The 27,626-nt window shown below is 36.2% G+C and overlaps 1 protein-coding gene across 1 annotated transcript in view; it reads right to left on the minus strand.

Moving 5' to 3' along the window:
- Nucleotides 1-3,239: 3,239 nt before the first annotated feature.
- Oct-TyrR (Octopamine-Tyramine receptor) overlaps nt 3,240-27,626 on the minus strand; it is a 56,918-nt gene continuing 32,531 nt past the window's right edge. Inside the window, exons 2-3 of the mRNA XM_074099011.1 lie at nt 5,575-5,644; nt 3,240-5,481 (exon numbers count right to left, since the gene is read on the minus strand). Of these exons, the coding sequence (XP_073955112.1) occupies nt 3,896-5,308 (1,413 nt within the window). The 5' untranslated portion in view covers nt 5,309-5,481; nt 5,575-5,644 and the 3' untranslated portion in view covers nt 3,240-3,895. The remainder of the gene's footprint in view (nt 5,482-5,574; nt 5,645-27,626) is intronic.

Consider the following 27,626-nt stretch of genomic DNA (forward strand, 5'->3'; position numbering starts at 1 on the left):
AGTCGACAAGTGGTGAAACAGGCCCTCAAACTACGCCCAAAGCATTAAAATAACCGAATAATATATTGTAAAAATGTAAACAATATAAATTTGAGACAAGTTACTAATCGACCTTTTTAATTGTCTCTCTACGAACGTTGAATTACAATTTGACTAAAGATAATTTTAGTTACCTATTTACTTTTAAAATGTTCCATTTTCATTTTATCTCTTTTGTTTTCGAATCACAAATTAAATAAAATCATAGTTTTCTATGCATACTAATATTATAAATGCGACAGTGTGTGTGTTTGTATGTTTGTCCGTCTTTCATGACGAAACGAAGCGACGGATCGACGTGATTTTTGGCATAGATATAGTTTATGGGCCAGAGAGTGACAGAGGCTACTTTTTATCCCGGGAAAATGCACAGTTCCCGAGGGACCAGAAACCGCGGGAAAATCTAGTTGTCATATAAAGCTTGCTTCCATACTTTTGGGTTGGCGTGTAATAGTTACGAGTTTTACTTTAGGTTATCAATCTCCCTTATTTCTTAAACATAAGTAATATGCCAACCATGCACTAAAATGTGTCTTTCAGTAGTAACTTGCCATTCATTCACTTGCTTTCAACTTTTCCGCTCTCCCAGAAGCGCCACAAAAGAATTTCCCAGATAAAGTGACTTACATATTTCGACATCGTTCAGCAACGGCCGATCGTGCGTAATACGAAATTTAATGTCCCGTCGTGCAGAAACTTCCAGAAAATACCTTACCCGTTGAGCGGGATACAGTTGCGAATCTACCTAAGTAAAGGTAAAACTTTCGGTTCTTTCATAAGGAAAATATTTGTCCTTCGTCTTGGTGAAACCTACAGAATTTTAGAGATTGTTAGTTTATCAAACAGATTGATAGATACGCCTTAAGTTTATCGAGGGATTGTCCGACGTGTGTGAAATTTAATCGAGATTTAGATTACAACTATTAAGGTGCTTTTCCACCGGCGAGGCGAGACGAGAATTGAAATTAATTGTATGCCGGGGCCCGCTGCGGCCCGCGGCGGCTGCGGGCGCGCGAGAATGCATACTTTCAATTCTCTTCTACCCTCGTCTCGTCTCGCTTCTCCGGTGGAAAAATCACCATTAGTTGTTGGGAAGTTTTACAAAGCCGAGTTTTTATTTTTGACTTAAGGTAGGTGAGGCATAGAAGGCCCAGCGGGCAACAAGGCCCAGTATTAAAAATACCAGTTGTAGTAGGTAATGGTACTATTTATAAACGTAGCTGTTTCGCACGACTTGGCCGGAGGAGCAAGACAGATATTTTTTTTTAGGTACCACCTATAGACGTAAAGTGGGGGTGATTTTTTTTTCTCATCCAACCCTTTAGTGTGGGATATCGTTGGATAGGTCTTTTAAAACCTTTAGGGGTTTGCTAAGACAATTTTTCGATTCAGCGATTTGTTTGCGAATTATTCAACTTTAAAGGTGAAAATTTTCATTAAAATCGGGAGTCCCCTCCCCCTCTAAAATCTAAACCGGTGGATGGAAAATTTTGAAATAATTCAGGATGGTGGTAAGTATATCAAACTTTCAAGAAAAAATATAGCGGTTAAGTTTGCTTGAGAATTATTAGTAGTTTAAGAGTAAATAGCAGCCTAAGGTATAAAATATACCTAAACTTTGAAAATTCCATAAAATACGAAATCCTTAGAAAAATATTACTTAATTTTTTTCGAAATGGCTACGGAACCCTATTTTGGGCGTGTCCGACACGCTCTTGGCTGTTTTTGTGCATAGGGACATAAGAACTGTATCTGTTTAGCGACGTGGCACCTGTGGTGGAGTGTTGGATTTTATAATCTTGATTGTGTATTTGCAGTCAATGCAGTACCAAATAAACGTTTTATCATCTATATACGAGTAACATTAATTTTACCTGAGTAAGCGACCGCCAATCCATGTTCGCGCTGCCTATGTAAAACTTATTTTTTTTCGTAATGGCTACGGAACCCTATTTCAAGCGTGTCCGACACGCTCTTGGCCGTTTTTTTGTATTTTTTATTTCAACTTCAAATTTATTACTTTTACAGTCATCCCGTGAAATCCAGTGGTGGTGTAGGGGGTTCGATTCCCAGCGCTGGTCTCTTTTTCTGGGTTTTTTTTCAGTATATCCATGGATCAGTTTGTATTTTGGATATAATTTTAAATAAAAATGGGCCTTCTATGCCTAACCTACCTTACTGGCTATTAAAAAAAGATCGACACCTCTCGTGCTATTTTAATTGCCAGTATACTTACTCATCCAAATAAAAGAAACCTTCTCGAAGGCATACTTACTCGTATGTGCCATTTTAATAGCCCAGAACATACAAATAGAGACCAATTTTGTTTGTAACATTCGGCACGGATATTCTTACACTCATGCCTTAGCCTGTCTATGTCCATTTATACCATAAATTACTCAACGAGCCACACGATAAAACACTAATTCATTTCTGCAAATAAAAATGTGTTTATGACCGTTTTTGTCGTTTTTATGGTTAGCTCAGATTCGAGAATGACAAATATGACCCAGAGAGGGTATGTTTAAGTGTTGTATATTCAAGTGTTTTATATAGCTGTTACAATGACAAAGTGTTATGAGTATATTATAAAGCAATTCCCAACAGGTGCTGCCGGTGTAATGGCTCCAAAATGATGAAAAAGTGTTTTATGAGACAGCTAGGTACAGTGGTCTGAGGTACGGAAAACTAGCTAAGTGCGATTAGGACTTGCGCGCAGAGAGTTTCAAAGTTTTCAAGCAAGCACAGAGTAACTTCTTTCATACAATTTTCATGAAAATCAAATTTTATTCATATCAATAGTTTTCGGACGTTTCTTTTTACTTGTGCCGTGGCCTTACTTCTTCAAAGATTTGTTTTCTATTCAGACTGGTTTTGATTATATGGTTGTAAGAAAATACATTAAAAAAAACTGGATCTTCTCATTAACTTAGGAACATAAGTTTTACCTACACAGCTGCAAAAGATTGCAGACTTGAGTAGGTATTGGATAGTTCCTATATGATGAAACTGAAAAAAGGGTCTAGACAGACATACAAACAGACAGATGGACAACAAAGTGATACTTTCAGGTTTTTCTTGCGTGATTTATGATACCTTAAAAAGGATAGGAAAAAATCAAATGAAACTTCTGTAAGCGGTTTAACGTAATATCAATGAAAGACCAACCTTCAATTAGTACTTTATTAACGTTCCAAACAATAAAAATTGCAGTTAATATCCCTTTCAAAATACGGGCTCAAATTATTTTAAAGGGATATGAATTTTAAAACAACAAACTTCTACAAATTCAACATAACATCGTCAACAGCTGTATACATAATAATACTGAGAAAATCAATTCCAGTAACAATTATAATTATGACATTATAAACAATATCAAATTCAAAATTGCAGATGCTTATTTACAATTTTAATATTAGAACGTAATTCGTTGATAGTATGTAAAGATTCATTAAATTTAAATTCGATATTTAATTTAACACGAAGTATTTACATTGAAGCCATTTCTTACAGCAACTACCGTGCTATGCACATTAAAACCTGTAGGTGGGTAACCATGTACACCCTATTATAATAATTTAGAGTGACATACTGTAAGTATACTAATAATTTACCTTATATGGATTTAACTGGTACTGTAACTGTACACGAAATTTTAAAATTTCACACCAACCATCGTCTTATTTACATTACATGAGTTATATTCTATGAATTCAAATTAATATTCGTATTCTAATATTATTGTAATGAGTGAGAGAACTAATTAATTTGAGCAAACCAGCGGCTTACAAAAATCATAAGCTTTTTACATCTACAAAATTATGCGAACAGTCTTTGGCACCGAATGTAACAGCTACTGTTTCATACAGAGTAATTTTTTAAAAGCCCTTCTGAAGTCCATATTAAATATTGTGTATATTAAGGGGTTTAGGGCCGAATTAACGTACCCGAGCCACGTAATGAAGTTGATGAATTTGTTGGATAAACAGCAGCTAGCACAGAAGGGTATGACCAAGTAGATAACAAAGAAGGGTAGCCAGCAGACGACAAACACGCCCATAATAATACCCAGAGTGCGTGCCGCGCGACGTTCTCTTGTCAAAGAGATACGCTGCTTCTCCTCGATGAACTGGTATACAGTGTTCTGTTGATTTAACCGAGGCTTTGGTGGCGGTTTTTTCGTTACCGGCTCTACTACTACCACCTCGTCTTCATGTGTTTCTTTTGAGTTACTCTCCGAAGACGTGTTCCTGTTCTCATTATCGGCAACATCAGTTACCGAGTTTTCATTAGATAAGATAGGGATCGTCAACTTATTTTGAGGTTTCTCATCTTTACCCCAATACCTTCGTTTTGCTTTCTTTTTTGAGTTGGATTTATTCGAGGTTTTCTTTTTTTCACTATCAGACATAAGACGTGTCACACCTGGATGTTCGTTGTGGTTCGCCTCGGAACTAACTGAGTCTTGATCATTGTGATCACTATCACGACGCATGCATTTGTTCCGACCGCTAGAAATTGTGCTTATTTTAGTAGCCTTAGCTCGATCCCTTAGTCTCTTTTTAGTGGCCAAATAGATTTCGAAATAGACTACAGTCATAATAAGCAATGGTATGTAAAAAGAGCCAGAAGAGGAAAATATTACAAAGCCCGGCTGAGACGTCAAGCGACAGGGCGTGTCGGGCAAGAACACATCGGGCCAGTCGTTCCATCCTAGAAGCGGCGGGGAGCTAATGATAAGCGACAATGCCCACACTATGCCGATCATAAGGAGAACTCTCTCGAGGGTCCTTTTTTGTGCGTAATTGATGGGATCTGTGATAGCCCAATATCGGTCGAGAGCGATCGCACACAGATTCAAAATGGACGAAGTGCAGCACATTATATCGCAGGTCAACCACATTTTGCACACATATATTCCGAATACCCATTGTCCTAGTATGGAGTAAGCTACGTTCAAAGGCAGGACTAGAATAGCAACTGTCAAATCCGCTACCGCTAAGGACACGATAAAGAAATTTTGGACGATTCGAAGTGGTTTGTAGGTGAATACGCTCAGGATTACCAAGATGTTTCCGACTATCGTTGAAATGATGATGAGAGTGAGCACAATGGCTGTGCAGATTGCTTCCCATTCGGGGACCGCGAGAGTGATGCCAATGCTACTCGGGTACTTGGGATCGTCCGCGACCGCGCAAACGTCATCCGCGTCGAGCGAGATGTTGGCGGAAGTGAAGTTGCTATGTGAAGTCGCCGACTGCCCCATCCTGCCGCTTGCTACATCGCCAGCCCACAATTCACGTCGCACTATTCACGAGAACAGCTAACCGTGAAACCATTTTCGTGTCAGAGATTTTAACTAACAGATGACGCAAATATTTCTTCGTTTGAGACGCAACCGTGAGTTCTTGATGATTTATCCTTTTGTACGCCATTTTTCTGTAATAAAAACAAAAAGGTTCGTTGTAATGAGAAAATATTTGCAATTTTGTCGTCAAAAAATATCGCGTTGGTACGTAACGACTAAATTACCCTCGGCTCGTGATCTTTTCTAAGAACTCCCATTTGCGAGGCTTGTTCATTTTTTCGAGTGTACACAAATCTGAAACAAAAGATGAAAGTATATTAGAGGATATTGCGTGGATCAGAGTAAAATGTGACGAGGCTGGTTTCGATTTTTATGTGCGCTTTCGTACGTTGATCAAAAACTATTCCCTCAGCACACATTCCATTACGGTACAATATACCTGGATAATAATGCCTTTCTCCCGTGGGCATACATACGTGTATAGGATGTTGGTCAATGTAAAAGTTCGTACGTATTTTGTGAGGATTTGATCATTTAGGAGCCGACTAATGGAATACATCTTCGAAGTAAAGTTTTCAATATTAAAACATTAATTTTGGTAGATTGGATTTTTTGATATGTTTAATAATCAGCGAAACTTTCGTACCTACTTAAAAATGATTTTAAATTTTGAGTTAATTTGCCAAATTGGTTTCAATTATATTATGCTCACGATTGCTTTCCTACACCAGGCTTCATGTTTTGAAGTAGAGAATAATAATATTCTTGAAGTCAAAATTAACGTTTTTTTTATTATTAGCGTAATTGGTTTATTAGTAAAAGTTTCGATCATTTACGTAGGGGCCCGTCCGATTTTTTAACGTTGGTGTAACCGCAATGACGTAGTTCAAAGAGAAAAATTACGTTCATTTAAACATTTTTAAAATAAATAACAAACTAAAAATTTTACCGTTTCGGAAATACTAGTGAACAGCCGCGGTTACCTAGTGATAAATATTTATGACCTAGTATTATATAACCTTTGAAGCTGAGGGTCATGAGTTCAAACCTGGACTTGCACCTGAAAATAGCAATTGCAATATACCACGAACATTTAAAAATAATGAAGTGTAAAGACTCTGTGTAAAGTCTCCAATTCCCGCTGGGTCCGTAGCCGTTTTAAAAGTTAACGACGTGAGTAAGTGACGTGTGTAGTTTAGAACCACATAAGTAGTTTTAGTTAGAAACGTTCTGAGTTCCGCTGATCTCCATGACATACCTAATAAAATTGTTTCGTTCATATACAGAAACGTACTTAATAACTTTACAAATAAGCAAAATTTATTTTGAGGTTACAACTTTAAACCGCGAAATCAGATCATCTTATGAGAACTTCCGCGTCATTTATAACACTCAGAAAGTTTCCTTATATCTCATTTACTTCATTTGTTCAAAGTTAACATTTTGCGAAGAAGCCGTGGCTTGTGGTCATTGAACTTTGCTGCTAGATTACTTTTGCTATGTGTATCGAGTTTCAGTAAGTTGGAGTCACGATCGCCGTTCACCGTTAAGAAGTTGGTAAGTTGGCGCAATGAGTATCTTAGGAAACTTCCATATTGGGTGAAGATTCTGTCAATTGATTAAAAAAATGATATGTTTGCGATTGAATGAGGGTATTATCGTAGGCAAATCGATTCATGGGTTCACATAAAAGTCTTGTACGCGATTAAATTTTTCCAACTGTACTGTTTACAAATTGTGTAAATTTCAACGAATATGATTGGCCAATTTTACATATCTCGGCACTGTAAGAAACAAATCCAGGTATACTTATTACGTAAGTAATATATAGGATAGTAACGAGTAGGTCATTAGCTGTCGCCGGCTGAAGGGCTGAGGGCCGGTGTACTCTCACGGGGAGTGTACGGTGCATCATGCTATGAGGTACTATGAAGGATTTTTATATTAAAACTACTTTCACCACGAAAATGAAAACGTAAATTCTGTACTCCTATAAAGGTTGCAAGGCTTTTTTAATGCTATTTTTTGAGGTCTCCGTACCCTAAAAGGAAAATAAGAGATAAATTTGGCAAATCAAAAATAATTACTAAAGAAAAATAAGTCTAGTTTGTATCTTAAAAGTATTTGACAAATATTTAAAATCCAACAGTTGGGACCCATTCAAAATCGTGACCAGTTCTAAAATAAGGTATAATAGTAATTAATAACTCCTGATCTGTATTTAAAATGAAGGTCAATATTTCATATTATAAAGAAGTAGTGAATAATTATTTTCTATATATATTTCACAGGATATAAAATTTGTGTCTAAGTGTAGATAGATGTAGTCGAGGTCGGTTTGATTTTTGTGTCTAGAACACCGTAAAAGTGTAAAACCTAGTGTGTGTAAAACGTACGTAATCCACCTAAGTAAATCGTGTATTTTTATTTTTGTTTTATGTGTTTGCTGTTTTTTTTTTGTTTTGATATTAATAAATAAAAAATAAATGTCTTCTTTCTTTCTAAGTAGTTAATTGAAAATAAAAATAAAAACTGATAGAAATGTCATTTTTAATACAAGTTTTTTTTGCTGACTGTGCTTTTTGTTGACTGTACTTGCATCGTCATCTAAATTGCATATCCGTAACAAATTTCAAGTCGGTACTATTGACCATTGTGGAGTTCCCTCCTGCGGAGACGATCCTGGTAGGACCACTAAGATGTCACTACCAAATTTTGACCCAAACAAAAAAATAAATAAACAGGGCAAGCTAAAGTAAAGCTTGTAAAAATTGGCTCGTTATTGAACAGGAAAAATTGATTGATTGTAACGACGGAAGAATTTGTTAAATAAATAAATTTACATTATGTTCAACTACCATAATTTCGCACGTCACTTAACTGACAAGACAAAAACAAGTTTTCTGAAAAGATAACTTCAAAACAATTTTTGTTCGTTATTAGTTAAAGAAAGAAATCCAATTTTCCGCCGCATAACCAAATTTGTTAAAGTGGAAGGTCAATTATTCAATTATAAAAACGGGAGACAAATTTGTATCGCAGTTGAGTCTTGTTTTTTTAACGTTGAAGCAAATTGAGTTTGTTTTACTTGGAAAAAGTTAACCAATCAATACAAGTTGCGGTGCGAAACGCTAGCAAATCGGATAAAAGCTTAGGGTAGGAAAGGGGGTGAAGACATCTATAGACTTAATTCAAATAATAACAGCCACGAAATACTGGAACTCAAGAATAATAAATTAATAATATCGTTTCAAATAAGAACAATGTACCTATATATTAAGTCATCCCTTAAAGTGATACTTCCAGCATTCTTATCCCTTAAACTTATCCCTTAAAGTGATACTTCCAGCATTCTTGCAGCATTATTATTTTTTGATTTTATTAGTAGAACGTTTGTTCAAAGAAATATAAGATTTTTAAAACCGCTAACGGCACAAGGAACCGTGTTATTCAAAGGGATCTAGGTTGGATACTGTGGGGACTGTAACTTGGTAAGAGCTTAGGTACTGGGGATCTACGCGCGTGACTTTAAACTGTTAAATAATAACGTTGTTTTTCAATTATTTAGATTTATTGTGGAACTTATAAATACATTTACATAGAATGGCACCAGCCGCTTAGGCTATCGGGAGCAATCTGCTCTCCGGCATGTATACCGCTGTCTATCTAACCTGCCAGGTGGTCAGTTACACCACCTGCCAGCGGTATATAGCCTAGTTCCTACAATACACTTCTTTGGTGTACCTACTTAATTAACCAAATAAGTGTTTAAATCTCGCCATACTTGGCCATACGCTCCCGAGCATCTTTGTCATTGTTTAAAACAAAATAAGTCTTGTTAAAAATTTCCCTTTCAACACAAGCTTTTTTGCTGACTCTACTTAGTTAACTGCACTTTGCTTTGTCTGTCATCCAACTTACATTATTTATAACAAATTTCAAATCAATTCGCCACTGGACCTTTGTTCAAATGAACTTGCAAAATTTGACCCATAAAATTCAATTAGTTTATATAAACTAAGTGGAAAGCGCAGTGTGCACCGAGCGGGCGCCGCGAGCCTGTGACGTAATGGTTCGCTGCGTTGAGAGCATATCCCACTGCATCTAAACCAACGAGCTGACTAGAGTAGCCTAAATAGATGTTTGGACAAGTTTAGTTCGAGTAAATGGGCATTTCTATCTACCGTTGTACCCTGAGTTTTTCTCTCCGATTTCAACAGAATTTGGGAGGTAGACTCAGTCCATGATTCCGTGCTGGAAAAACAGGATCTCCAGATGTGTCCCCAAAATATTGTATGGATGTGTCCGTTTTGTTACAAAAAATATTAAGAAAAATTCACCTGTCAAAACGATTGAGTCAAAGACACATATTTGTTTTAATGCTTTTTATTCTGGACTATGGTATAAGCACACTCCGTTGAAGTTACAGGAATGAATTTTTGGTGTGATTAATAACGTCACGTTTTGACGTATAACTGGACTTTGGTCTGGAGTTAACCAAAGTTCCACGGGTGATCGAATTTCGGCAAATGTGCTGCAAGTAAGCAGATGGTTGATTTGTAAAAGACCTGTAAGATTATCCGGTGCGTAACGAAGGATATAACAACAATTGATATAATGTAACAATTGATATAATTTTCTTTTGATATACTTAATGCAATTTATCTTAAAAACCAAACTTATTTCTATTGTTATTAATTCGATTTGATGTACTTTCGGTTTATTTTATAAAAAAAATCTATGAAACTCCTATCCTTTGAAATTATATCAAATGTTGTTATACCGATCATTACACACCCGAGATTACCACATGAAAGAAAAACAATGGTTTTGAATTTTAGTTAAATTCTTATTTTACTTTTGTGTAGAAGTAGAAAATCACTCCTCTTCTTTGTTTTTGCTTGTCAACATTTTATTTTGATCGTTATTATTATTATTAATAATAACGATCAAAATAAAATTCTTATTTCACTTTTGTGTGGAAGTAGAAAATCACTCCTCTTCTTTGTTTTTGCTTGTCAAAATTTTTTTTTGATCGTTAATTCACAATTTTAGAATGAATTTTCATGAGTGATTTCAAAATCCCTTTGTTTTGTAGGTTTTTGTGTGCTAAATCATTACTACCAAATGTCTTGGCGCCTTTGAATAGGTTAACAAATATATACAACAGTTAGTTTAGGAACTAGATCCACTTTTCTTTTACACACTAATGGTGTGATCCACTTTCAAGCACTAACAAGCAAGGGTCCTGTTACTAGGCGTGGGGAGTAGAGATGGTTATCGGATAGTATGAAAATATCACAGAATGTTACAGAATGCTGTCATAGATTTTCATTTTGTAGCAAATTCTCATTCTGCACAGATTTTTCCCAGAAGCTTTGCCGTATAATGCTTAGGAAGGAATAAACAGGTACGAAGAGTGCTGAAGACAAAGTCTTATCAACTTCATTTGAAGCAGAAAATTAATTTCGGAAATTAGAATTGTTGGTGGCACTTTAGAAAGAAAACTTCAACTCATCACGTTGTTAAAATTTCTTCTTCCCGTCTCCATTAACAGCAAGGTTAATTTTGAGGCGAGTTGATGATTTAAGACTTATTAATTAATAACCTGCGACCGGAGCTTTCAAACCAAGACACTGCTTGGAAAAGTCTTTGCGTAAGTGCTTTGGGATAAGACAGATTTTTCTGAATAGAAGTTAGTTTATTATATGTCAAATTAGCAATGGAACTGACGACAAGGTGTCATTATTATTAGGCATTAGTATGTAGAATACTAGGACATTTACCTTAATATCGAAGCTTCATGATACTCGTATACATACGGCCACCTGAACCCCTTTTAATTGAATCAGAGACATCTCTATTCAGTGTCCTCGAAAGTGACGTACAAATTTAATCGTCCTTTACCTATATCAATCATTGTCCACGGTGACTTATCTATATTTGCAAAGACTGGGTGTGTGAAATACCTATTTATAAAATAATATGTGGGAATTTGAGATGCTTATATTCGTAAAGTACTCGTGTTAGGACAAAATTAAGCGACTACCAATTCTATAATAATGTCGTGTCTAGCTGATAAGTTGAAATTTGAGATGCCTCAGGGCCCGATCTAGCCGCTCTGGGCCATAGTACATTGTGTCTTAAGGGCGGTAAATAAGGAATTATGAACGAGAGTCTATTAGAACCACGGGTTTCATGACAAGCACCATTAAGGTCGAGGGTTTTATTTGGGGGGTTGCAACCAAGGTAGCTTGCATGTTACGACACTATTTACGAGCAAGGGTGATGAAAAGATAATTTTCGCCGCCCTATACATACACTAACGGCGGGTGGTGGATGTCTAACGGCTTGATTGGATTCCTATCTCAGGAATTAGTCAATATTGCCGCCCCTCATTCTTTGCCGCTCTAGATCGGGCCGCCTTTAGATCGGGGTTAGTTGCATGATACTCCCATGGGCATATTATCTTTTCTCATGTCTTTCGTCTTCATGTTCTTCTTTTGTTGTTTCTTTGTGGTCCTCACTGAAAGTCAGTACCACGGCTTGCCGTGGCAATATGTTGAGTGGGGACCTATTTAGCGTCATGTATGTCTTGTCTTTGTTCTATTGTTACGTTAATTGTGATGTTTTTATGGTGTTAAATAAATGTATTTTCTTTCTTTATTTCTTTCATGTGTATCGTAATAGGCGACTAACAGACCGTATCTAAGAGTAGACTAGCAGCGGTCTTCACCAGCTACGTACTCCGAACTCCAGGGCCCTGTTTCTCAAAGTATTAATTGTATGAGAAAATGAGACAAAACACTAATATTATTAGACTAATATGCTTCGAGAACCTGAGCTGAACTATTTTTTCCAAGAAAGTTGTCATAAAGGCTCACTACTAATTCTCTCCGAATAACACGACCATTTAGTCAAGACTGTAGCGACTTAGAAGATCTACTTAGTCAATTAAAAAAACATGCCAGAAATTGTTCACCTGATTATATAACACAAAAGTCAAATGTAGAAAAAAAAATCTAGAACCTAGAAGTGGAATCTAGGCCTCTTCAAGGCTAGAGTGAATAGGCTGTTACTGAACCTTTGACCTCATCTGCACTGCACTTAACAGGGGTCAACCACCAGTTATGTAAAAAAAGTGGGATATTACTGAGCTAGCTATATTTGCCGCACGACGGGCGAGTTGTGGGCCAAGAATATAACCAAATGGACGCCCACTAATTCCAAAAAGCGACCCGGCAGACCTAGACGGCGATGGTGGGATGAATTGGATTACTTTCTGGAGGATTGGCTCTTGTACCTAGATATGCAGTGGACAGAGAGCGGTGGAAGTATCGGGGAGATGTTTTTGCTCAGCAGTGGATAGGCAAACAATAATCCATACTTATATTATAAATGTGAACGTATGTGTGTTTGTATGTTTGTCCGTTTATATTTTTGGCATAGAGATAGTTTATGGGCCAGAGAGTGACATAGGCTACTTTTTATCCCGGAAAAATGCACAGTGCCCGAGGGAACTGCGCGCGATAACCGAATTTCACGCGGACGAAATCGCGGGTAGAAGCTAGTTATTAAATACAATACATTAACTGTTTAGTCTTTTGTACGAGTAAAACATGTTTTCTTGGCATATCTTCGCTTAAAAAAAACTTGAGTTGAAAAGAAGTAAATGTTTTACAAAATTCATCACCTTGAATTTTAAGCCTAAATAATTATGATGGGAGTTATTTTATGTAGGTATTTACCTACACGTTTCACGTTTAAAATTCAATTTCCCCAAAGAGCTAATCAATATCATCCACTTCAGTAATAATCGGTTGAGCTAAAGCTAAAGCGAAATTAGTAATTGAATGGATTATTATTAGTTTGTTAACTTTAAACTGATTGGTCAATTAAAGTAATTTACAATTTACGAAGTGTGTGCGGAGTTAAATTTTGATTCAACTAATGAATTTAATTATACGAAACCTCGAAGGTTTGAAAATTATAAAATAAGAAAAAAAATATGATTCACAATACGATACAATAAAATAACTATTTATTGAACATCAACACATAGTATATAGCAGTACGAAAAACGCAGTTATATAGGATTCTCCAAGTAGATGGGATAAAGAATGATTTATTGGAGATTTACTGATAATACCACCGAGCAAAGATCACTTGGTAGACTAGCAGCTGAAATATATTTGAATACAGCTCTACTCTGCTGACGAAGGACGAAAGAAGCTCGTGTTCAAATATTTTTGAATAATTTTATTGTTTTGATTTATCTGATGGCTAAATACTTCTGCATCGCTACGCTTCCAAAATAAAGGTCTCCAAATCTCCGACGTTTATTTCAGTCGTCAGGGCCGAAATGCTTTTATGGGTTAAAAAACCTTGGAAAATTTAGAGTACCAACGGGTTGTCTACTGGGTTTTTTTTTTCATAAATGGATCTTCCGGATCAAATTACCGTTTATCAACTGTGTGTTTTGACCAATTATGGAGAGCAACCACAAAAAAAACTGTCATCACTGACATGATGTAATTAGATTATTTAGAGTGAAAAAGTTACTAGCTGTGTCGAACGATATTCGAACCGGCATCTCATGCTATAAGCATCCGCATGTCACCAACTGCGCCACGACGACATCAATCACCCAAAAACATTAATCGCTTGCATAATTAGGATTTTATTGAGAAAAACGTTTTGCTAATAAAAAACAAATACAAAGGTTAGAGTACTTTTGACACTAAATGCCGGCTTTTTAGCCCGGATTTTCATCAGCACAATGTACAACGGCCAACCGATAGTGTCTTTTTCTACCTCTGCATTGGCGGAATCATAGATACTTTCGATGAAGCTATATTAAAAAGAAATCTAATTGAATTGAATTCATCTGCACAATCTGTATCTGTGTACATACAAACGGTGTTAATAGGTCGCTGAGTTCCCTTAGCTCGAGCTAACTCAGTTTTATTCTGCCGCGGGGTCAACCAAGATTGTCATGGCCACTTTAATTAAATCAGAACTCTCAGGCATAATAAGAAACTTAAGTAGACAACTGGGTGTTATAAAACCAATTAGGGGCGCGGCTACAGTGGCTTTTAGTCATTGCTTGAATCATATTTCATTATTGCTGGGCACAGACCTCCTCTCGGAACTAGAAGGCTTGGGCCGTAGTTTCTACGCGGGCCTACAGCGGATTGGGAACTTCACACGCACCCTCAAATTTCTTCGCCGGTGTGTGCAGGTTCCTTACGATATCTTGTTTCACCGCCAAGCTCGTAAATTACGAATGTAAATTTCGCACTTAAATTCAGATAATTTCAGAGGTGCCACCCACGATCCTTTGCTTGAGAGGAAACAGGTCAAACCATTAGGCCACCACGGCTTGCATTACTTTGCTTATTTTAAAACACCTGTACATGTGCACTTGGTAAGTATCGGTGCCAAGCTTGGTCTTTTTAACCCCCGGCGCGAAAAGAGGGTATTGTAAGTTTGAAGCCAATATCAGTCTGTCTCTGGCATCGTATCTCTCAAACGGTTGGACCAATTTCGATGCAGTTTTTTTACGAGAAAGTGCGTTTCCTTGCTAAGTTCTTAGCTATGTTTTATTGAATTTTAAAATGATAATGTGGGCAGTTATTTAACTGTTCTACGTTACTTAGTTAGATTATATTTATCTATCTCAAGATAGTATGAAGGCCGCTGGATCAAGTTGTTGTAAATTTGAATTGTACTTTACGGATTAGGACCTTTTGCAAGGTTCATTTGGATCGCTACTACCATTTTATCAAAATATAACAAAAAAAAAAGAATAAAAGAAAAGATGATAAAAATCATGCCGCGAAGCTACCGACATAACCCAAAAAATTGCGAAACCAAAGTGGCAGTGGGCCTAGGCGGGGCACATTGCTCGCAGGACTGATGGCCGATGGGGTTAGAAGGGTCTCGAATGGCGTCCGCGGACCGGGAGACGAGCTGTCGGTAGGCCTCCAACAAGATGAAGCGACGACCTGGTTAAGATCGCGGGATCGCGTTGGATGCGGAAAGCACAAGATCGGTCGGAGTGGAGAGCCTTCGGGAGACCTATGTCCAGCAGTGGACGTCTTTGCTTCTGCTTTAACAGCGCTTGTACTATTTTATTTCAACATGGAGAGTATCGACCGGAAAAAATAGTGATAGATGAGGTATCTACTCTACATTACTCCTCTGTTAGTGATAGGTAACGTTTCTGAAATCCTTGTGTTGCAAAATTCAATGAGTGGTTATGCTTAATAACTGTTTGATGACTCATTTGCTTATTTGCCACGTTATGTAGATATGTTTTTTTTTTCAACATTTTACTCACTTTTTCAAAACCATATTTTTTTTAAAACAACATGTTTGTGCACAGAAAGCATAAAACTAACAATTTCGAACGCCAAAAATCGTGAGTAATATTGGATGTTCAGAGTCAGTTCGCACGATTAACCTTTTCCCACGTCAATTGCCGCTTCATCTCTGTCAACAAACCTGCGGACAGACTTTAGTTTCACTTTGCGAGGCTACAATTTTTTTCAACAATTTCCTCGTTCCAAGTCGGTACTTTCAGATTTTTTTTATTCAAAGAACCAATCCTGTTCGGCCGAAGCTAAAGATCAAAGGAGTTAAAACTTAAGTAGGAACGAACCAGTTATTAAAGTTATCTTCGCGCCGACATAAAAGTAGATGGTAATCTCCAATTAAAGCTAATGGTTTGAATTGAAGGGTTCTTTATTAGTTGGTTAGAGAACCTGACTATGAAGCTTGAGGTCACGGGTTTGATCCGCGGTCGGGATAGATATTTATATGAATAATACGAATGTTTGTTCTCGGGTCTTGGATGTTTAATATGCATTTAAGTATGTATCTATCTATTTAAGTTATTTATCCGTTGCGTAGTACTCATAATACGGTCAAGCTTTGCTTACTTTGTGACTAGGTTAATTGGTGTCAAGTGTCCCGTGACATTTATTATCTTATCTACTAGCTTTTACCCGCGGCTCTGCCCGCGTGGTATTCGGTTATCGCGCGCTGTTCCCTCGGGAACTGTGCATTTTTCCGGAATAAAAAGCAGCCTAGATGTCACACTCGGGCCAATAAACTATCTCTATGCCAAAAATCACGTCGATCCGTCGCTCCGTTACAGCGTGAAAGACGGACAAACACACAAACATACAAACACACTTTTATAATATTAGTATGGATTATTATTTATTTATTATTATATAGTAAAGTGAGCGACTATAAATAGGTTGGTAGCTGTATTATATGAAAGGAAACTTAGTTCGCTTGAAACTGTTCCAAACTCATGACAACTGTACGACGAGGGACTGCGGACGGGAGACAGGTAAACACCGCTCTCGTGATATTATACTGGATTTTTTGCACAAATAAATCCTGAGTACATACCGCAAAATGTTGAAATGATTTTACGTAACGCTTGTATATAGATTATGACTTTGATTCATATAATATTTCCAGTCTAAATTTTATATAAGAAAGAAAGAATAAAAATAAAATTATTTGGTTACATTTTACAATAAGTGGTAATATTTTTACACGAGCCATATTTACGCATTTACGAGCTGCATTTTTGACAACCTTTTTTTTTCAATAATTAAATTCCAATTCAAGTATATATTATATATGACTTTTCTGTACAAAAAAAATATAAAAACCGTGGGTCAATTTTTTTAGACATCCCCAATTGCATTGATCGGGTTCATATAATTCTCAATGACTAACTTCCCGTTGCCTTACAAAACTTGAAATTTGGTAGTAATGTTTGTTATTTTAATTATTACTTATGTTTTACTAACAAACACTAATATAATAATATTGACGGCAAATAAAATGACACTACACTTCGTACACTTTGTTTAGAAGCAGGGGTTAATTTAAACTGGATATTTACAGATACGGCCATTGCTTGAGTCCGCTACGCGCTTGGCCGATTTTATCTTAGCGCAATATAAGCAAAATTACATTTTCCTTGCAAACAAGATACTCCAGAAAAATCTCTTAACTAATGAGGATGCTGTTTGATAATAAGGAGCCCTCTTGGAATCAATCGTGATCAAAAATGGCCTTTCAACAAAAAAATGGTATTATAATTTTGCTAATGGAATTACAAAGATCAAAGGTAGGTAAACTTTGCGGTTTTACCTGTATCATCCTCTTTTCCTTTACTATTAAGAATGAAAGTATGGTTAGTTATATTAAATTGAAAAGAAGAAACGTTGTTTTTAGCGATGTAGCTTTGAACTGGGTACTGTTTGAACTATCTTATAACTTACGAAAGATTTGCAAGTTTGTTATATTTGCCGTGGATATTTTCAAAAGACTTAATTTAACAAAGACAGATTTATTATTCTATTCTGCTTATATAGTATGTCTCATTCTTACTACGATTAACTGTCAGATACTTTAGTTTCCAGGTCTCATACTTCCTTATTTATCAGCTTGCATGTAAGAGGAACATGGATAAAATGCTTATGATTGTACATTGTTTTTTGTTAACCAAATACTTAGGCTGAAGGGGCTGTTTCACCACCCATTGATAAATGATTGTCCCATTGATTGGCGGATAAATGTAATGCCGTCTCCGTCTATTCGAACAAAACAAACAAAAACGGCATCACATTTACCCATTACTTAAATAAATTTAATCAATGGTCAGTGAAACAGAGGGTCCTAAAATATTTTCTGATACACTAACTGACAAAGTAAATTATATTTAATTTGGGAAACTACCCAATTTTTACCCGACTGCCTGAAGGAGGGTTATGTTTTTTGAACGTATGTATGTATGTATGTATGTATGTCCATTTCTTTGGTCCTCGCTGCAGCCTAAACGGCTGAACGGATTCTAACATATGCGGTATAAAAAAAAAATGTATGGTAACCATATAATGGGTATCAAATGAATGCTAATAATTAGCCCATTCTAAATACGAGTATATATGGGTTATTCTATACATATATTAAATCTACCATTTTCACCGCTCTGTGTCCGCGTGGCGACGTGAGATTCTGAGAGGAGGCCTGTGCCCAGCAGTGGGACGTATATAGGCTGAGATGATGATGATGATGATGACCATTTTCACAGAAATATCAAAAAGTATAGAATAAAACATTAAATTTAGTTAAATATTAACTGTCCAGTGCTTTAGTTTTCGTTTAGGTATCGTAAGTATAAGCTAATAATGACAGAGGAACATATAAGATTATTCTTTCGATGATATAAAGCTACGCGATTCTTAATAAACTTTATGTTGTTTCAATTTCTCAGATTAAGTTGAGGGCAAAAGCTCGATAAATTTCATTACGTAGTATTACTTCCATCGTAAAAAAAAATATTCACTTCCGTTGAATGTTACTTGGAGCCACCTCGCGGCGACACAGAGAGAAGGTTAGGATAAATCACAACAAATATCTGAAGTCATCGTCGTTTATTGCCGAATGGAATCGGTTTTGTACACACTGCCTTACAAGATGAATAAAAGTAAGTGTAGACGGGAAAAATACTGTCACTAACCTTTAGACATTTTTACTTATTCACTTTTACTTTTATTTATTAGTACTACATCTATCTTGATATGTACAAGTATTAGTTTATTGTGTGTACGAATATAATATATGCGTGTATTTTTACTGCTACATTTATTTAAGTTAAGAATAGGTTTAGGTTTCGGCTCTTTCAAATTTGCTTGACGTTGTTCTCTTGTTTCTGTTGTCCTGCCATCATTCAAAGGGATCCCTTTATGTGATAAGTTCTCCTTCCCTATAAACATTGGTTTATCTACGTAAACTATTATTTTTGTGTGTTTTAATGTACAATATTAAGTTATAAAATTACAATACACTTAGTATCAGTATAGTTGTTTGTACTAGTAGTAGGTAGTATTAGTAGTAGAGCAGTAGTATTTTAAGTTGTGGTAAGATATAAGAACAGAATTTAACAAAACGGACTCTTCAAAAGAAATAAATCTTTCCATCACTGATTATACTTTTGTGGTGTGTATAACATGCTTTATGTCAAAAATGCTTTATTCATTTTTGAATAGTGATAAATAGTTCTGAAACTGAATTTTAATTAAACCCCGCTGGAATTGTCTGCAGCTTTTGTTTGATGTTTCTCGACGAATATTAAATTATTTAACAATCAGTGGTACTTGAAATTTCAATAACGTCGCGTTTCACAAATTAATTTGTTGATCCATCAATTTTGGAAACATTCTGATATCAATTAGAATGAATATTAGACTTGACAAATTAATGAAGGATCATGCTGTGGTCTGGTCATAGGTTTATAGGGTAAATTAATTAATAGCTTTTGTATGGATAGTTATTTAACGTATAATCAGCTTGGTATGTGACGTGTTTTTCGAACATTAAAATATGAAGTACCTGGTCAATCGAGCGAACGCTGTACACTTTGAACATTGATCAATGTATTAGAAGTATTTATTAATAAATAAACGGAAAACAATTTATTTATGAAATTTAACTTCTCGACTCTTGTATTTATTTTAACAGTTCCCCGTAATGAATTATTTTTGTTTAAATTTTATTGTTACTAGAACACATTCGCTGCTTTTATTTGAAAGTGACACAACTCGAAATTCTAGGGCAGTACATTTTGAAATTTGTCACTTTTCATTCAAAGTTCAATTTTAACGCTCCCTTTATTTTGGATTGTGTACTATCAAATTATTTTTGTTTAAATTTTATTGTTACTATAACACATTTTATATTTTTTTTCTTATATTTAATGTAAAATTTAACCTAATGTAAACTAATATACTATTTAATCCATTTCACATATACGTTGAGCGTTGTCTAGTTGTTAGTAGACGACGCATGGCCTAGTGATTGGAGAACCTGACTACGAAGCTTGAGGCCCCGGGTTCGATTCCCGTGTCGGGGCAGATATTTGTATGAAAAATACGAATGTTTGTTCTCGGGTCTTGGGTATTTAATATGTATTTAAGTATGTATCTTTCTATAATATTTATCTGTTGCTTAGTACCCATAACACAAGCTTTACTACGCTTGCTTTGGGACTAGGTCAATGAGGGCTATCGCGTATGAATTCGCCGCTAGAGGCGCTAGTGTAGCGTGAGGTCTCCGAAATGTCAAATCTCATAGTTTTTGGGTGAGCTACGCGGGTTTATTTATAATTAGAATAATTTCGTGAATATTTTGCAATATCTGAAATTAATTATGGCAAATATGCGTTTTGGGGCAATGAATGTCTGTGTTTTGAGACAGTTTTGTCTTTCGGAAACCTTTGTCCACCCTTTTTTCCAAACAAAACGGGGACCATGGAACACTGTGGCATGCTCGATATTTTTATGGTACGGCTTTAAGGTGTATTAAATATGATTTTAATCTAAACTTTGTTTTCACGCCCGTAATAACAGACTTTGAAAGCCATACTTAAAAACCTCACACAACAGTGCGCCTTCTAGTGAGACAAAAAACGATAGCCCTCATTGGTGTGAATTGTCCCATGATATTTATTTATTTAGTGTTACATATAGTACAAGAACCATTGTAAATCTAATGTAATTTCCTGTGTAAACTCTGTTGGTATATCAATGAATAAATAAATAAATAAAAATAAAGTAAAAAAAAAAACAGAAAAGATTCATCAGACTCCTGGATAGTCCCTAACTGATTTCTTCCATCATCATCATCACTAAAAGGCTGAATGGTAGAGATTCTTTAAATAAATTCGTCTAGTATGTGTGTCTCGAAGTTTGTCAATTCTATATATTTCTTTTTTACTGTCGTATATACGATCAAGGATTTACATACGTACATTCCGAGATGCGTGGTTAACCCATACACTAACTATTAGTAGTATAGTAGCTGAAGCTCTCCCAGCGTAGAGACTACCACACCAAAGCTCAAGCATTCGGGTGTAGATTATTCAAGATCATCACTTATAGACTGAATTATTATGCAGAGCGCCAACTAAGTCCTAGCTCTTGGCTCGAGACCCCACAACGGATTTAGTACGCGGCTTTGCACTTGTAATGCGCTCAAGATGTTGGTACGAGACTGCTTGAATCATCTGCCTAAGTGCTTACAGTATGAGCAGAATTAATTTGGTAAATGTACCATCAGCCAAATAAGTAGTCTATTAACTTTTAAGCAAGTTCCTATCAAATGAATATGTCGCTAAATTCGAACTTTCAAGTTGACAGCCACGTCCATTGGCATTATTGTTTTATGACGTGCAAACGATTATCAACTTTAGGGTGGTAGACCACATATTTGGCTGATGGTACAGTCACCAGCATTAATATCTGCCACAGCGGAGCGTGCAAAAATATCTGACACGTCCTTTCGGCGCTAGAAATAGAGTCGTATCAGATATTTATGCACGCTTGTTGTGTCAGATATTGGTGCTGGTGACTGTACGTATATTATTATGTGCCGTGGTTTCTTTATGGTTAATTTTGGGGTTTGAGTCGCTTTAAGGGCCAAAGACACCAGAGGCCGTATTGTTTAACGCGCTGATGTTCGCGATCGCATTCACCATCTCTTTTTGCACTCGTCTTATACCGTGTGACATGAAGAAGTGGTGAAAATTATTGTGATTCCGAGTGTGTTAGACAACAAGGCTTAAAAAGCGGCCTGACAGGGCCGACTCTCACCGGCTTTCCTAATGGTTTAACCTATGTCTTCTTAAGCAAAGATCCTGAGATTAAGCCCGGGCTCGCACTTCAGAGTTTTTCGGGGTTTACGTGTGAAGCTGCACACACCGGTGAAGAAATTCAACGGTTGTGTGAAGTTCCTGATCCATAGTGGGTCCACGTGGGATCGACTGCCCAAGCTGAGAGGGCTTTTTCTGTAGGGATTGTGTCTTGCAGTAGGACATATGTGATTTTGAGGCATTTCTATTAATTTATTTCGAACTTTTTTGTGTCTAGGTAGAGCAATTGGAAAGTAGAAAAAGTGGAAAAGCGATGAATTTAATAATGATTGTCCATGAATTTTTGCCATCATTCGCGCAAAAACTATAATAAAAATTTAGGTAACGCTAGTGTACTTATATATGTGGAAAATATTTACGTAGGTGCCACTAGAAGGTCGAATTGTACGAATGTGGAATTGTGCTAATATGGAAATCGTACCAATGTGTCCGAAGGCTTTTTCCTTGCCTGTATACCTTATCCGTTATTATTGCTGGTAACTGTACTGTACTTAAAAATAAAATATTTTGACGTCATGATTATACATATTAATATATATATTTCAACGGCATCCTGTCAATGATCGCGGGCAGGCTGGACTGTGCCTAAATGACACATTGTGGAAAACTACATGCCCCCACTAGTGACTTAATGTGGTGATTTATTTATCTATTAATTTAATATACATATATGTATAACTAACACTTAGATTAAGTCAAACTAACAACATATTATGTGTCTAAGAAACATGAAATAAATGGATTTTAATTTAATTATAATCTTATAAGCGTATTTGGCCAAATCAACCCAAACTAATTAAATAACACGTAACAACTCCAAGCAAAAAATACTTCCTCTTCAGGTTTTTCCCGAGTTCCGTTTCAGCGAATTAGTGCTGTGTGAGCGATAGCCTGGAAAACTTGCGTGACTAAACTTGCAAGTTGCTGAGCTGGCGAAACGATTTATGAACTGGATTCGCTCTTTTCGAAGTGTCTAGATAGGCTCAGCTACCTGCTGAGTACTTGTGTTGAAGTTAGCATGAGGGTGGTAGTTTTATACCTTACTTGCTCCAAGTAGGGTAGAGTTTAGAAGAAAGTCAAACTGACAACAAAACGGCCAGTATTCAATTATTTAAAGAGTATGCAATATCGCTAGAACATTTAATTGCTGCATTTGATTCGTAAGTTAGACCGACTTTTTGCACAGCAAAAAATGGATTTAAAAACACAAACACAACCTGATTTAAAACATATTGTAATCGATTCTACTCTCGATTCAGACCCAATTCCTTTTTGGTTTTCAATTATTGAATTCAACTAATAATAATATATGGACCAAAGTAACGTCTGAATCCATCAATTATTGTAATAGAAATAGTATACGTAATTGGTGACTATCGTCATCATCTCATCAATTGCATGAGTGTCTCAAATATTACTTCTATTGTCATTGAAATATTATTTGAATTGAGTGTGTGTGGGATGGCAATTAAGAAAAAATTGAAATTTCAAGTCAACTGCCAGACTTAATGATTCATACGAACGACACCGATGCTGGTGTGAAATAACTTTAGGAATAAATAGCTCCTGGTGAGGTCCTTTTCTTTACGATTTATTTAAAAATGTCTTTAGATTAATTTGAAATTTATATATTTAATTTGAAGATTGAACTGTTCATAAATAGTGAGAAATAAAACAAAAAAAGTCACAATTATTATCATACTATTACTAATATAATAATTAATTAATTATCAATTTTTTTAAGGTATTTATAAGAGTATATTCCTGAATTTGTCTGCTCTATGTTGTAATTTAACTAGTAATTTTTCAGGTGGTAGGACCTTGTGCAAGGTCCGCCCGGATTGCTACCACCATCTTGCTCGCTAATCCTGCCGTGAAGCAGCAGTGCTTGCACTGTTGTGTTTCGGCGTGGAGAGTAAGACAGCCGGTGAAATTACTGGCACGTGAGGTATCCCATCTTAGGCCTCTAGGTTGGCAACGCGTCTGCAGTACCCCTGGTGTTGCAGATGTTTATGGGCGGTGGTGATCTCTTACCATCAGGAGACCCATTTGTTCGTTTGCCATCCAGTCAAATAAAAAAAAAAAAAAAAAGAAAATATAAAAATTCAATATTTTGCATGTTCAGTGGAGCAAAGTATTTATGCTAGAATAATAAATATATCATATAAATATCTGTATCTATCTTACTAATCTCCGCAAATACACATTTCATTTTATAATTCCAAACTTTTTCAAACATTAACCTAACCAACAAATAGTTCGAAAATCTCCGACTTTGTCACTTCAAAGTTCAATATCTCAAAAATGGCTAAACCGATTTTGCTAAAACATGTCTTAAAACCATCGCTAAAAAACCTGATTTCTAATAAAAAAACGCATTTAAATCGGTCCCCCGTTTAAGAACTATGGTGCCACAGACAGACAGACAGACAGACAGACAGATAGACAAACAGAAAGACAGACAGACACACTAGCGTCAGGGGTTAAAAATATCAACGTAGACTTGAAATCAACGCATATTTTTTGATTTTAAAGCAAACATTTACACAGGGTTTATCTACTTTCAAAATAAACTCTATAAGACGCTTGGCGGTTGTAAGTGCCTTTAACTTAAAGTTTATTCGAAGTGCCATTATAAGCCAAGTATCGATCGATCTTATGCGGTGTATCATGAAAAATGCATCGAGCCTGAGGCACCGTTATATTCATACTATCGATTGCCATTCATTTGAAGCGTTCAGTAAATTTCATAACTAGGGTATCTCGTCGACCTGAATACTGAATGGAATACTCTAGACGAGGTTTATTAACTAAGAAATATGTACAGTTATATTGAATTGTTCGTAGAGTCTGGCTAACGTAATCATAATGCATGGTTTTGTTTGTTTTTTTTTTGTCTATTCTTTCTTTTTGTTTGGAACAGGAAAGGTAAAGGCTTTGACATCTATGCCGTAAGGCACATAGATGTCAACGGGTAAAGGAGACTTGCCTGTGCCTATGTCTTCTTTTTGGTATGCGTTTGCCTATCCAATTTGTTTTCACTTCATAAATTGCGGTCTCACTGTATTTAATGATGTAATTTTTTTTTAATGTATGATGACCCCGATGGTCCCAAAGGAAGACCAGCGCCGTTCGCAAGACCGGCAGATTGCTGATTTGGGACCATTTCGTGGCATACATAAAACTATTTTTTTCTTATTTATTTTTTATTTTTTATTCATTGTTCTTATGTTTGCCACGAATAAATGTTTCTTTCTTCTTTCTATAAGTTTGCAGGAAAAGAGACTATAAAAAAAAGATTGGCGACACATTTTTTTAGCAGAACTAGCATGAATGGAATAAACGTGTACTGTAATAAAAGTGTACCCTCTTACACGTAAGGAGGGATGGTTTTTTTTCTCGTCTAACCCATTGTATCGTTGTGAAAGATCTTTTAAATTTTTTGCAGCAAAGTTGTTGCACCCTTGCGAAATATGAAGACAATAATTTGGTAAAGAGATCCCTCAAAAGAATAGGAGTAATCGCGAAAATTTGTTTGGTTTCCGCGGGTGTACGATATCGTCTATTGTAAATTAATAAATATTTATTTTATGTGTGCCATTTTACTAGTCATTGTTACTAACAAATGGATCTTAGTTATTTGAATAAATGACCTTTATTATTTATATTAGGTATCCATACTAATATTATATATGCGATAGTGTATGTGTTTGTATATTTGTCCGTCTTTCACGTCGAAAATGAGCGAGGGATTGACGTAAATCTCGGCATAGAGACAGTTTATGGGCCAGAGAGCCACAATAGGCTACTTTTTATCCCGGAAAAATGCACAGTTCCCGAGGGAACAGCGCGCGATAGATACTAAACGAATTCATCGCAGACGAATTCGGTGGTAACAGCTAGTGAGAATATAAACTCGAATTACCTACATTTCTCGAATCGTCGAAATGAAGCTTTGCATGGGACTGGTTTGGCGGCTTAAAAAGGGAAATACGGAAATACCTACAAATCGCGGAAAAGGGAAAGTAAAGAGGAAAATCTCAGTCAATCCGGCCGAAACTGGTTCAGTAGTTCCCTTGTCCTTTGAAGATTTTAATTTATTGTTATAACACTTCAAACATTTCTGGGTATGTTATGAATATCTGTTGCCAGCAGTATTGTCCACATCCCGTGGGAACTTTACATTTTGCGTTATGGGATGGGATATCTCTCGTATCGTATCTCGTAGTCGTGATTGTAGTGGCAACGTGGCAAAGGCGATAAGCAAGGAACCTTACTTACCGCCCTTAAAACACAATGTGCTGTAAATAGTCTCATGCTTATAATTTAGGGTTTGGGTACTAGTGAAACGGTGAAACCCCATACATAAAGCAGTGTTTAAATGAGTTTAGCTCGCAATTTACTAAGATCTCCCTTTTTCAGACATTATGTTCAATAAATTCACTTGAGTTTATTATTAACCTTGGAAAATTAGAAGTTGTTTTAGCGCTTACGTTTATTCTAATTTAAGAGGAACTTCTTCACTTTGATTAAATCTCGCAAGAAAGCGAAAGGGTTGACAAGACTTCGCATAAATTTCGAAAGTAGGTCTGTTTCTGTGCAGGCGACAATGATAGGTACTTGAGCTATTTCTTCTTTTTATTAGGATTCCGTACCTACATGAAGTATAACAATAGAACCCTAAGCCGTTACTGTCGCTCCGCTGCCCATATGTCTGTCTGTCACTGGGCTTTATCTCGAAAACCATAATAGATTATTATGAAATTCACACAATACATGATGTGTATTTCGACTAATGTGCCCAGCACTGAAGAATTACTTTCATCATTGACAATTACGAGAGTTTTCTAATACAATTTAATTTTGAACAGTTAGCACTCGGAGTCGATTTTTTTTTAATGGAAACCCCGGATCGACAAGAGGTAGAACATCCACCAACGAGACGGATGATCTGGTTAAAGCTACTGGTTCACGTTGGATGCATGCCGTTTTTTAACCGAAGCAACTAGAGGTCTATGGAAGAGGTCTATGTCCAACAGTGGACGTCCTATGGCTGATATAACGCTGATCATGATATAGATAAATATAAAATGACACTGAACGTTACCTTCAATATAACCAATCCCACCCGTCCCAGTATAAAGCCGATTTTCATGAATTGAAGTTTGAAGAATATCCTGGTATAGAAATGTGGATCCACTGCAGCGTTATTACTCTATCGAACAGATCCTAAATGGAGCTTTTAAGCTGCGATACGTATACGCAACGTCTTTATGAGATCTCCGAATGGTTTTTATGTCGTTTGAAAATGAAGCTATCGGGTCACAAGAACATATTAAATGATATATGTACGATCAGCGATATATGTACGAGTACATGTAACATCGTGAACTGGAATAGTTAAGCTACTCGCCAATTTTCATAATTTATCTGAGTTATGTTTACTCATTTTAATGCCTGACTACTTCATCATTAGGCCTTCGGTAACATTCTAGGTCAAAGTACACGCCTTAATATCGACACCTCCTAAGTATA

The sequence above is a fragment of the Choristoneura fumiferana genome, chromosome 16, assembly GCF_025370935.1.
Source record: "Choristoneura fumiferana chromosome 16, NRCan_CFum_1, whole genome shotgun sequence".
Classification (NCBI taxonomy): domain Eukaryota; kingdom Metazoa; phylum Arthropoda; class Insecta; order Lepidoptera; family Tortricidae; genus Choristoneura; species Choristoneura fumiferana.